General features: G+C 43.3%; 1 protein-coding gene across 1 annotated transcript in view; it reads left to right on the top strand.

The window, feature by feature from the left end:
• The first annotated feature begins 8,194 nt into the window (after nt 1-8,194).
• The window catches only part of MND1 (meiotic nuclear divisions 1), a 65,553-nt gene continuing 60,031 nt past the window's right edge, over nt 8,195-13,716 (top strand). Inside the window, exon 1 of the mRNA XM_043567161.1 lies at nt 8,195-8,356. Coding sequence (XP_043423096.1) covers nt 8,354-8,356 — 3 coding nt within the window. The 5' untranslated portion in view covers nt 8,195-8,353. The remainder of the gene's footprint in view (nt 8,357-13,716) is intronic.

Raw genomic sequence — 13,716 nt, 5'->3', positions numbered from 1 at the left:
TTTCCAGGGTGAATGTTTATGTATTGTTTGCTTTTTTAGTAAAGGGAAATGAAGGAATGTTCTACAATACGGGGAAGATACCAATACCTCAAACAAACTGTTTATAAAAGTGAGAAAAGCATAGTGAAATTTTTGTTGTTTACGATGCTAATAATCAGGTGAGCATTTAGGATGTATCTTAAGCAGGAATTTGGAAAATCATGACATGTATGTCTAGCAAATATATTTAGACGTCCAAACAGACCCAAAGCAATATGCTTATAATCCTTAAAGAATCACAGGAAAGACCTTCTAGCATCAGGGTGGTCACATTTCTAGGGGGTGAAGAACTAGAAAGGGACCTCGCTGCAAATATTGTCTTTAGGTTCCAAAGTTTAATTAAAATAAAATTCATTACAATAGAAGTTTTTTTTAGAGGTTAGGGGTTTATTCATTTATTTTTAAAATATTTTATTTATTTATTTTTGAGATAGAGATAACACGAGCAGGGGATAGGCAGAGAGAATGGGGGACAGAGGATCCAAAGTGGGCTCCATGCTGAGAGCAGACAGCCTGATGTGGGGCTCAAACTCACCAACTTCGAGATACAACCTGAGCTGAAGTTGGACACTTGACTGACTGAACCACCTAGGTTCCCCTACAATACAATTTTTTATATTCCATCAAGCTAATGGCCAAGCATTTCGAGCAGTACTCACAACATCTAAAGATTACGTCCAGACAGGGCTCTGGAGGCTTGGTTGTAAAGGAACCTGATGATAAATGTACAAATAATAGGGTATCACTATGTCATATCCTTCCAAAGAAGATAGTTTCAATTGGCTTTTTTTTTTTTTTTAACGTTTATTTATTTTTGAGAGAGAGAGAGACAGAGTGTGAATGGGGAGGGGCAGAGGGGGAGGGAGACAGAATCCAAAGCAGGTTCCAGGCTCTGAGCTGTCAGCACAGAGCCTGAAGTAGGGCTCAAACCCACAGACTGTGAGATCATGACCTGAGCCAAAGTCGGAAGCTGAACTGACTGAGCCAGCCAGGTGCCCTGGCTTTCATAAATCAAATAAACTTTACATTGGTCTCTATTCGTAATGTCAAAGTTGTCATTTTAATACTGCTAACCTATAGGTCAGGTATCTTCCCCACAAGACTTAAGGACAGATAAGCTCTCAACTTGAGTGGTGTATGGGTTTGATATTTGATCTTTTGTTCTCCTATAACGGACTCTTGTCTTTCTTCATTAATTATAAATAAGTCATGGCCTTATATATATATGCATAGAACTTTTTTATTTATAGGCTTTTTGATTTTTCATTAAGTCTGGAATACTAAAATTTTCTTTTGAGTATCCTTTGTGAACAATGGAGGGACACAACAAAAATTTCTTGTTTTGTTTTTTTGGAGGGTTAAAAAAACCTCTAATAGTTTGTAACTCTACAAAAGGAGACTAAGTCAGTCTTGGAAGGACAGATGAAATAGAAATGAGAAAAAGGCCAAACATGTAACTGCGGATATTGGTTTTATTTAATCCTGCATCCATTCTTCACTTATTTTTTCTTTAAACCAAGCAGACACCATTGCCATCATGGGCCATTTGGAGATTTTCGGATGCAGAGAGCATGGCATTCCTGATAAAAGCCAGTTGTCCCACGTTTAAGCATCTCTCAAATTATCCTTTGAGAACTCATTTCCCATAAAGCCAGCTGCACTCCTTTCCAGAGCAGCCAAGTTCAACTAAAGCTGCAGTGTATTATTTACCCTAAGTAAAGAGGCAGGAAGGGCAAATGATATTCTATCCTCTACCCCACGCTACTGCCTTTTTTTGTTGTTGCTGTCATTGGACAAATGTCTAAGCACTTGTGATACACCAGGGTTTAAGGTAGGTGTAAGGGATATAAAGATGAGGTAAAGCCTGTGGCCTCTAAGAGCTTGCAGTTTGGTTAGTGAACCAGGCCAGGTAATTATAATACCATGAGCTGCTTTTATATGCATTCATTAGCAAATATTTACTGAGTCTAGTATGTTCTAGCCACTAGGGAACAGCAGCAAACTACAAAGTCCCTATTCTCATGGAGCTTTAATTCTACTGGAATGAAACTTACATCAATGTGTGTGTGTGTGTGTGCGTGTGTGTGTGTATACATATATGTGTGTGTGTACGTGTGTGAAGATATATATAATATATAATGGCTGGCTACATAATTTGTGGGGGCTGATGCAAAATGAAAATGCAGGAACCCTCCTTCAAAAAGAATGTAAAAGGCTTTTTCCTTTTTTCCGTGGCCTCTTGACCTGTGGTGGTGGTTTTTATTTGCTATTTAATGTCCTGTTCCCTGGGGCATAGGGATACTTGCTGTCTAAGTAGAGACCCTCATGGGCACCTAGGGCCCCACACCATGACTCAGACTTCCCTATGGCTTGGGCCCGGGCCTCCTGCCAGGAACGGAGGGTGGCAGGGGTCACTGGATGGGGCTGAGGGAATTGGCAGGTAAGAACTTGCCCCAGAGGAAGGCAGAGGGCTGGTGTTGCCGCCGGACCACTTATGAGCCAACACTTGGTAAAAGATGGCGAGAGAGCATGAGGTGTCCAGGAAAGAACAAGTAGTTCGATGTCGTGAGGCCACAGGATGCTCAAGAAGAAATGAGGAGAAATGAGACTGGGCTGCAAAAAGGAGTAAGTTCCTTACTGTGCCTGTTCTCCCAGATGGAATGATTAGAAACTATGATACAGAGCAAATTAAGGTAAGAGCCATAAGAGAAGTGTTAATAAAACACAAGGGAAGTTCTGAGTTATCACATGATTCATGGGCACAATCCTGCTTTATGCCACATAATTATAAATAACAGTCCCTTTCGTTCTCAGATGTGCCCCATTTGGATGATAAATTGTATACTTACTCTACACCAGTGTTGCTCAACCTTTTTTCCATTATCATCCCCCTAAGGAGCCCTCTTACACATTTTTTCCTAATCTCCCCTACGCCCGCTCCATGAAATGTTACTACCAGAGATGTACCGTGTATCTGTTTATGTACTATAGCCTTTTGGAGAACCACAGACCATCTGAGATTTTTCCAGCTTCCAGGAGCCCTCGTTGAAACCGATGCTCTGCAAAAATGATACAATAGCATTGTCATTTTTAACTCAGGGGATGTGGGATGACTGAGAAGTTGACTACGGTGACTATTTCTTGGGGTACCTGGGTGGCTCAGTCGGTTGGGCATCCGACTCTTGGTTTCCACTCAGGTCATGATCTCTCAGTTCGTGAGTTCGAGCCCCACATCAGGCTGTCTGCTGTCATTGCGGAGCCCACTTTGGATCCTCTGCCCCCCATCCGTCCCCCACTCATGCACTCTCTTTTTCTCTCAAAAATAAACATTAAAAAAAATTTTTTTTAATGTTGACTATTTCTTATTTGAAATGTTCTCCTTTCACGGTTTTTCATTCTCCTCCTTTTCCTACCTTGTAGACCTTTCCCTCTGTCTTTTCCAAATTACTTTCTTTTCCTGCTTCCTTAATAAGACGTTTCTTCTAGAGGTCATGCTTTTCAGAATTTCAAGGAAGGGCCATGAGAAGGTTATCTTCAGTTTGGAGTATATTTCCTGAGAAAGCAAGGGAACCGGAGACAGGAGAATGTGTCTCTTCTCCTTGGTGGTGTCGTTCTGAGGTCTGGTATTCTAAAATGGGTGCACATCTGGAATCTCAGAGAAGTGTAATTACAATTCAGGGCCATTTAGGGTACAGCTACTGTTCAATGAGTAACCCACTCTACGTGCACTTAGTACTCATCTTTCCCAAGAGAAGACCCAATTGAGTCAATTTGTCACTGTCCGAGGCTACCTTGGCCACCTCAAAGGCAAGGGGCTTGCCCTATGTTCACCCTGCACACTCTGCCTTTGGCACAAGCGCCTAGCCCTGGTCTAGTCAGGCATGGCCCAGGTGGCCGAGAGTTCATTAGATGGAATGGCAAGAACCACACCTGTGTGTAGCAAGAATGCCGGGGGTTTAAAGACAGAACGTGGCCAAGGGCCTGGAAGGCACCTAGAGAGTCAGAGTGTCCTCTCCAGTGGAGTTCTGTCCTCAGATCTCATCTCTCCTGTGTTCTTTCCTTCCACAAAGGAGATACCCACACAGAGAAGTGCACACATGTTTAGTGGTTTTGCTCCTTTCGCATCTCACCTTTGCTGCCTCCTCACTCCCAAATAAATTACCAGCACGTCTTTGTCTCAAGCTCTGTTTTGGGGGAAACTCAGGGGATTCTGGGTTTCCAGGTTCCTAGTCTAGAAGAGGGGTTGTGACAGGTGGGCACATCTCTTTGGCCCTGCAGATTCCTTGCCTGTGGGGAGGGTTGTGGCTGGAGTAAGGGCAACAGGTCCCTCTGTAAAGCAGGGTCTTGGGCAAGGGTGCTGAGATGGGAGAGCAGTTCTGACTAAAACAAACCCCTTACTGGTGTGACCTGTCTGGTTCATCTTGACACACTTTGCAGGCAGCAGATATAGTAAAAAGAATGAACTTCATGTATGCTTAAGGATTTTGTAAAACACAAATTTGAACGATAAACAAATGCCATCTGGGTACAAAAACAGATGCTAGATGGTGGATACGGGATCCCAAGTCATGTGTTCCTCTCAGATGCTGCAAATATTTATCTACCATACTTAAAAACCTGTATACTACATCTGCCTGCTCCATAATATTACAAAACTTGGGGTATCTCTAGACATCATTAAAAGATAAACTGAGGCATATTAAAGATTTTAGGAGTCTGAGCAAAATCAGTTCTAATCAGGCAGTGCCAAACCGGAAGTGGGTAGGACTGCTCTGGCGACAGGAGCCCGCGGAATGACTTAAACATAGAGAGTACAGAACCAAAGGAATTATTCGATTCACTAAAGCTTAAAGTCGTGTTGACTGGGGGCGCCTGGGTGGTGCAGTCGGTTAAGCGTCCGACTTCAGCCAGGTCACGATCTCGCGGTCCGTGGGTTCGAGCCCCGCGTCGGGCTCTGGGCTGATGGCTCAGAGCCTGGAGCCTGTTTCCGATTCTGTGTCTCCCTCTCTCTCTGCCCCTCCCCCGTTCATGCTCTGTCTCTCTCTGTCCCAAAAATAAATTAAAAAACGTTGAAAAAAAATTGAAAAAAAATAAATAAATAAAGTCGTGTAGACTGATGCAATTGTCGTTAGTGTTCTGATTTCCTAACCTCAGGGCATTTATTTACAGGCTTAGATTTTGCTTTGCCCTTGTAGGCTGCCGCAGCATTAGAGCCACACAATAGAGTCTAATGACTTCCTTGTTTAATTTAACACATCCGAATGGTATATATGATAATTTCAAATTTCTATTGGTAAGGATAATGAATGGGAAAGCATTACCCAATACAAATAAGATTTAAAAAAAAATTTTTTTTGCTAACATTTATTTATTTTTTGAGAGTCAGAGAGAGGCAGAGCACCAGCAGGGGAGGTGCAGAGAGAGGGAGACACAGAATCAGAAGCAGGCGCCAGGCTCTGAGCTGTGAGCATGGAGCCCGATTCGGGGCTTGAACCCACAAACTGTGAGATCATGACCTGAGCCGAAGTCAGTCGCCCAACCGACCGAGCCACCCAGGTGCCCCAATAATTAAGATTTTAATAAAATAAAGTATCCTCTGATTTTTCAACTGAAAACTATATCCAGTTATCCCCAAGTCAATGAAGAGACGGTGTTCTTAAATACCTCGTACATTTATTTGATACACATTTATTGAGTGTTGACCATCTGTTGGGCACTGTGCTAGGTCTTGGTGACACCAAGATCGTTGGCTTAACCTCTGCCACAGAAAGGAGTTTGATGTTACAGGGAAGCTGTCCAAGAAAACAGTTATAGAATGAATGTGGGGTGCTATGATAAAATTGCAGATTGCTGGGGCACCTGGGTGGTTCAGTCGGTTAAGTGACCGACTTCGGCTCAGGTCATGATTTCCCGGTCGGTGAGTTTGAGCCCCGCGTCGGGCTCTGTGCTGACAGCTCAGAGCCTGGAGCCTGTTTCAGATTCTGTGTCTCCCTCTCTCTGACCCTCCCCTGTTCATGCTCTGTCTCTGTCTCAAAAATAAATAAACGTTAAAAAAATTTTTTTTAAAAATTGCAGATTGCTATAGCATTCCGCGGAAGACACTCTATCTGCTTGTGCCCTGGGAGAGGGGAAGCACGGAAAAAGATTTCTGAAGCGAATCATGTCAGATCTCCCAGACATATGAGCTATCTAAAGGGAGATTAGAATAAGCCAAATGGAAAAAGGCCATTCCTGATGGAGGGAAGAGGTATGGCAGTTCAAGAGCCAAGTAAGGCAACTCTTCCCACAAGCATCACCTTTACGATTTTTGTCAAATCTATATATCACCAGTGCCATTACTTAATATTTTCTTAAATATCATTTTTGTTTTTTTGACATACCTACTTCATCCAAATCTAGAGAAATGCATGAGAACTCTGGAGTATAATGTGCTACTTATACTTTTTCTAGTACATATTAAAACATGTATTAAATGGCTACCCATTTACTATTTTAAAATCATCTCATGTACCATCAATCATACGGTACCCTAATGCACCCTAGGGAAAACTAAATCAATGGAACTCTAAGCAATCAATATAACCCTGCCCTTGCTTATGTTTCTTTTTTTCTTTTTTTCTTTTTTCTTTTTTCTTTTTTTTTTTAGTGCTTACTTATTTATTTTGAGAGAGAGAGAGAGTCTGAACAGGGATGGGGCAGAGAGAAGGAGATAGAGAGAGAATCCTATGCATGCTCAGATCTCAAACCCACAAACTGTGAGATCATGACCTGAGTGGAGATCAAGAGTCAGAAACTCAACCCACTGAACCACTCAGGCGTCCCTTGCTTCTGTTTCTTAAAAAAAATAAATAGGGGCGCCTGGGTGGCGTAGTCGGTTAAGCGTCCGACTTCAGCCAGGTCACGATCTCGCGGTCCGTGAGTTCGAGCCCCGCATCGGGCTCTGGGCTGATGGCTCGGAGCCTGGAGCCTGTTTCCGATTCTGTGTCTCCCTCTCTCTCTGCCCCTCCCCCGTTCATGCTCTGTCTCTCTCTGTCCCAAAAATAAATAAAAACGTTGAAAAAAAAATTAAAAAAAAAAAAATAAATAAATAAATAAAAAATAAAAAATTAATGTTTATTATTTTTTAAAAAAATTTTAACGTTTATTTATTATTGAGAGACAGAGAGAGACACTGAGCGTGAGCAGGGGAGGGGCAGAGAGAGGGGAAGACACAGAATCTGAATCAGGCTTCAGGATCGGAGCTGTTAGCACAGAGGCTGATGAGGGGCTCGAACTCACAAACCACGAGATCGTGACCTGAGCCGAAGTCAGTCGCTCAACCAACTGAGCCACCCAGGCGCCCCTGTTTATTTATTTTTGAGAGAGACAGAGACAGAATGCGAGTGGGTTAGGGGCAGAGAGAGAGGGAGACACAGAATCCGAAGCAGGCTCCAGGCTCTGAGCTGTCAGCACAGAGCCCGACGCAGGGCTTGAACTCACGAGCTGCGAGATCATGACCTGAGCCCAAAGCTCAACCGACTGAGCCACCCGGTGCCCCGTCTTTGCTTCTGTTTCTTAAAGAAGCAATAAGAGATAAAAATTCTCACTTTAGATGCCACTCTATGTTTTCGGTAAAATTACTGTACTTTAAAATGGTTCAAAATAACTGATAAGTCTGAGTTAATTTTGTAGCGCCTTTAGGCTAACACACCCGAGCTTCAGACCTGAATATTCATGTATTTTCAGGTCGTGAGGTAGCAGCTTTTCCACAGCTCTCATTTGAAGCTCATTATTTTGTTTATTGAAAACAAATAAACCTAAGGGGAAAACAGACAACACAAAGCGATATTTAAAAACTGGGAAAACACTGAAGAGAGCTGCAACGAAGAGGGGTAAAATAAGGAGAGAACAGAGTCCGCCTTAGGCTGGGCAAATCCGGGTGGATGGGGGCAGCGCTTCCTTCCTCGACAGCCAAACCGCCTCTATTTTTTAAGGCCAACTTTAGGCCGGGTTTCTGCAGCGCGAGGAAAACGTGCCCTAAAGTGAGGGCTTAAGACTTTCTAAAAAAAGGTGTCACATTCTACATCAGGAGAGCAGAGGCAGGAGCGCGGAGAGACCAGTTCAAGCAGCGCCCGGGCCGACCCCGCCCCTCTCCGGCCTGCCGCTCCGCCGAGCCGCCAGGGGTCGCCGCGCACCGTTGGAGCGGAGGTCGGCCCCCGTCCCACCTCTTCCTGGTCGCTGCTCCGCCCCCTGGCGGTGTCCGCGCCAAAATCAAACCGGTCTAGTCCCGCCCCGCCCCTCGCTTCGCGCAGGCCCAGCCTTCGGAAGATCCGCTATGGTAAGAACTGAGGCCGAGCTCCAGGGTCCCGCTCCTTCCCACTCTCGAGGCGGCGGAGCTCCTCGGCAGCTTGAGGCCCCGGCGGGGCTTCGGGGGCTTGGCTCCCATGGAGGGGCCGCCAGGTCGACGCGGCCGGAGCCCAGAGGCTGAGGCGTGGCCCCGGGCCTACTACCCCTACGCCGCGGGGCGTCCGCCGCCTTCCCGCCCTTGCGCGCCCCGCGCTGTCCCCAGAGCCTTCCAAGGCGGGTTAGGTTAAAATCCGGAGGCGTTCGCGAAAGTGACCCGAGTGTCTCACAAACTTAGCGACCTGTCCAAAGCACGAGTCGCTTCAGAACCATCGCACCAGGCTCCCCGGATTCTGCTGCCAAAGGTGCAGCCTCTTAGGAAGAACCGGGAAAGGTGCGAGCGAGCCGGCATCTTGGGTCCTAGACGAGTGCTATGTATCATGGTTTGTAGAGCACGTTTCTGAGTGGCTCACGGTTTCAGAAGTAACGAATCTTCACTTTATGCCAGTAAGATTTCTTTGAAAATCCGTTGTTCTTTTACCAAAGGGCTGGAATCGATGTCCTTTTGTGCTCTGAACTGCTGGTTGGTAAGGAGTTAGTCCGTTTATTAGGGAAGCACTGCGCTGAGTTAGCCTTCCCTGCATACCGTGGTAGGTTAAGTCCTGGTAAGATTCCAAGGCGTGCTTGTATCTTTGTGAATTTAATGTCTTTTAGCTCGTCCAATCATTAAAAAAAAAATTTTTTTTTTTTTTTAAGTTTGAGAGAGAGAACGCGAGCGGGGGAGAGGGTTAGAGTGAGAGAGAGAGAGAGCGAGAATCCCAAGTAGGCTCCATGCTCAGCTCAGGGCCGGTGGCGGGGCCTGATCCTAAGACCCCCGGATCATGACCTAAGCCGAAATTAAGAGCTGGAGGCCCAACCGACTGAGCCACCCAGAAGCCCCTCATCAAATCATTTCCATAAACTTCAGTTTCATGTCATTTTTTTTCTGCCCCTGTTGGCAGAGAATCAACATCTAATTAAATGAATCTAAGATTTTAATATCTTAATTTAGTTAAGTGGCCGTTATTTTGCTGGGCAAGGATCTAGGTTGTATGGTACTTATTTGAAGATACTTGTCCAGATGTAATTACAACTGATAACGGCTTCTTTGTGGTTAAACTAACAACGCAGCCACCTGGGCATAAAACGATCTCAGAAGCCAAACAGGAGCACACTTCAATCTGTTACCCATGCTGTGTGGTAGTGTATTTCTCAGTAGTGTTACTGGCCTAACACAACTGACCATTGAGAACTATGCAGCACAAATGCATTAACTTTATCCTTTTACCCTAATGTCTCTTTACATACGAATCACCTTCTGATTCTAAATGGTAATAATGCTGTTAACTATTTCCAGATGCTTACCTCTGATAATGGAGAAACATGAAATAGAATAAAACTTGGAGATACATCCTATTTTTTAAATGTGTGCTCAGGAAGTACGTTTAGTGTTATGTTGATCAAAGACAAAGTTTTGTTCCCTTTCCTGATGGTGGATTAATCCCAGTTTGTTTTGATTCGGTTGGGCTTGGTGGGTAAACAAGTACAGGCATATATTTGGAATTGGAGAGATGTAACGTACTCTGCCACTTCTGAGGGCAACAGATATCATCTACTTTTAATTTTTCAAAGTTGTATTGTAATTGGTAAACAGAACTGATTTTGGGAATCTGTAACTCCTAATTGGAGAAGGTTCCTTAGATGTATGGCTTTTTAAGTGGTTTAAAATACAGGTTTCCCCCACTCTTTGAAAGAGTAGTGTTCCTATGAAGGCTTTTGTCATCTGAAATGATGTAAGGGGAAGCAGCAGCAGCAATTATTAATTTGTATGGAAAAAAAATATTTTCTTTTAAATTTTTTTTAACGTTTTATTTATTTTTGAGACAGGGAGAGACAGAGCATGAACAGGGGAGGGGCAGAGAGAGGGAGACACAGAATCTGAAACAGGCTCCAGGCTCTGAGCTGTCAGCACAGAGCCCGACGCAGCGCTCGAACTCACGGACCGCGAAATCATGACCTGAGCCGAAGTCGGCCGCTTAACCGACTGAGCCACCCAGGCGCCTGGGAAAAAAAAAATCTTTGAGCATTTCTGAAACCTAAAAAAAAAAACAAACCCTCTTAGGCTTTTCTCTTTTTTAATTTTTTAAAACTTTAAAGAATTTTTTTCTCTCTCTTAGGCTTTTCACATACCCTAGGATACATCTTGCCAGTGCAGCTACTCATAGACACAGTTCAAAACTGTGGTGGCTTATGCTTGATATGCTGAATGTAGTTCCCAGGGAAGGAGCTTGGTGGAGCCATTCCTAAACCAAACGCTGAACACTGGTTCTTCACTTTTTGTCTTTTTTCCGTACAAGTGAAAATGCTCTTAGGATTTCTTTTGGTTAGTGAAAATAGGTACTAATGTAAGTCTTCTGAAAAGTGGGGATAGCTATATGTTAGTTGACCAGGAAGCTTTGTTGTCCTCAGGTCAAGTCTTGAGTCCCCTTACTTACTAATTTGAATATATATACATATTTGAATATATATATTCAATATATCTTTATTTGAATATATAGATATCTATACCTATATATATGTACTAATTTGAATATATCTCTAACTTATGTTGTCAGCAGATTTTCTTTAATGTTAACTATTAAGTAAGCCCTTCTTGATTCTGTTTGGAGAAATTTCTAGATATGAATTAGTATGGTATCCTTTTACGTTAGTTATTTTCATTCTGGCCATGATACTCTCCTACTGTGGTTAATAATAAAAACTATTTCTAGTCATAAAAGAGACTGATGAGTAAATTAGCCTGAAAACAATGTTAATGGATAATACAGCTCATCCATATTTCTTGAGTAACTTTCATAGCTTCTGAACTGATATGAACTTTCCTAAAACTGTGTGCCTCCAGGACACTAGACTCTCCTCATTGTCTGCTTCAGGTGGGCAGATTGTTGTGGAGTCCATGAGTCTCTCCAAGGAGCTGTTTAATAATACCAAAATGTTAGGACCCATTTAAAGCTTTGGATCTGTTTTCCACTGATGTAGCTACAGACTAGTCCTAAAGGGATCCTCGCTGCCACCCAGTACCCCTGACCTGTCGCTAGATTCTGGGGTGAGAAGAGCAGTGTTCTCAACCCTGGGGAGTTAAAGTACCTGGAGAGGCTTTGTAAGATATGCATGCCCAGACCAAGGTCTGGTCTCAGAGATTCTGATTCAGTTCATATGGCATGTGCCTTGGTATCAGTATTTTTGAAAAGCTCCTGAGATACTTCTAATGGCAGTTTGAAACCCATTGGACTAGAAAAATGAACCAAAAGAGCCTTCTAACTGGGTGTGGATTTCATGCTTGGTTGTTTTGATACTGCTGAGGCCAGTGTGAAGGGAGGCTAATTAAAGCAGTATTGAATGCCAGCTGTTGACTCCAGGTTTAGCAAATAGATCTATATGGTTTTTTGGAGCTTGCCCACCTGAGATTTCTGTGATTTATCTCTCCAGGAAAGGCCATAAATGGTTAGCACAGAATTCTTTATTTTTAATTTACCCTGTGTCATATATGGGAGTGCAGAGGATGTTGTGGGGTTTGGGAGCCTGAACAGTCTCAAAGTTTAGAGTTAGGGCTGTGGATACATGGTCCTGAAGTCAAGGGATGGCCTGTGTGTCTGCTCTAACCTAGCACTAAGCTCTAGGAAGGCAAGGGCAATGCATGTTCTGAAGTTTTCAGTCTGCTGAGAAAGACAAGTATACAAATTGATTTGATAAAGTTGTGTTCTGGGAACACATGGGATGACACTCAGCCTGTCCTGTGAGCTCAGGGGAAGCTCTTTCACAGAATGCTTAAGCTAAGCCTTGGGAGATTTTTTTTTTTGGAGTTTCGAATAGGAGAGAGGAACAGGTGTTTTAGAACATTTTGTGAAAGACATAAAAATGGGAAAGAGCATGCTGTGAGTGGAGAATTACAAGTACAGATCTTCCTCAACTCACAATGGAGTTACACCCTGATAAACCCATTGTAATTTGAAAATATCATTAAGTCAAAAATGCATTTAATACACCTAACCTATGGAGCATCATAGCTTAGCCTAGCCTACCTTAAACATGCTCAGAACACTTATACATTAGCCTATAGCTGGGCAAAAGCATCTAAGACAAAACCTATTTTATAGTAAAGTATTAAATATCTCATGTAATTTATTGAAAACTGTACTGAAAGTGAAAAACAGAATGGTTGTAAGTGTATTGGTTGTGTACCCTCATGGTCGTGTGGCTGCCTAGCCTCATGAGAGTATTTTACTTCCTATCACCAGCCTGGGAAAAGATTCAGATTCAAAATTTGAAGTATGGTTTCTATTGAATATGTATCACTTTCACACTATGGTGAAGTTGAAAAAGTCAGGGACCATCTGATTTTTGTATTACAGCTCAAGTGGCTTAACTCTCCATGGTATGGTCAAATTTGATGTGGGGAGTGGTATCTGTGACTGGTAGATTGGGGTCAGGTGATAAAGGGCCTTGTAGAATGATTGGATACTTCTGGATGGTTCGGAAACACTGAAAGCTTTTAAGCAAGGAGAGGCATAGTTAGATTTGCTTCTTGGCAGTGTGGAATGTGGACTTAGAGGGTGAGACAAAGTGTGGCGAGGGGGCCTGCAGGAATGTTGCAGGAGACAGCACACATAATGAAGGCCTGAATCGAGGTGGAGGTTATAGGGATGGAGCAGACTGGATAGATTTGAGGAATAGTTAAGCACTAAAATTGGCAGAACTTGGTGATTGGTCTGATGTAGAGTAAGAGGGATGAAGGAACCTGGGACGACTGCCAGGCCTCTGGCTTAGGTGACAAGGTATCTAACTGAGCTCAAGACCTGGAACAGCAGGTTTGGGGAGTAGATGTGGGAGAAGAAGAGTTCAGTTGAAACCCTCTGAGTTTGAAGTCTGTCCAGTAGGCAGGTAGATACATGAGATTGTAGCTCAGGAGCATACTTCAGAGACCGATTAACGATTGGAGGATTCCGCATCAGTGTTTGTTAAAACCATAAAAGCAGATAAGATCAAAGAAAAGTGTGAGGACATGAGGGGATCAATAGAGAACCTAGGGGGAACTATAGTGTTCAAGAGTAGACAGAGAAAAAAGAGAAATATCAACATTAATCCTACTTATTTTATCTATACAGTTCATCCAGGAACACCTGATAATTTTATTGCTGTGAAAATCAGTTAGTGGGTTTCTAGGTTCTGCAAGTAGAATAAAGACTTATGGACTCTGGTTTGTATTCAGGATGGCAATTTCAAATCCCTGTCCCTGTCTATGATAGGCTTTCATTT

This window comes from Prionailurus bengalensis, chromosome B1 (assembly GCF_016509475.1).
Source record: "Prionailurus bengalensis isolate Pbe53 chromosome B1, Fcat_Pben_1.1_paternal_pri, whole genome shotgun sequence".
Classification (NCBI taxonomy): Eukaryota; Metazoa; Chordata; class Mammalia; order Carnivora; family Felidae; genus Prionailurus; species Prionailurus bengalensis.
This window is presented reverse-complemented; position numbering and strand designations above follow the sequence as displayed.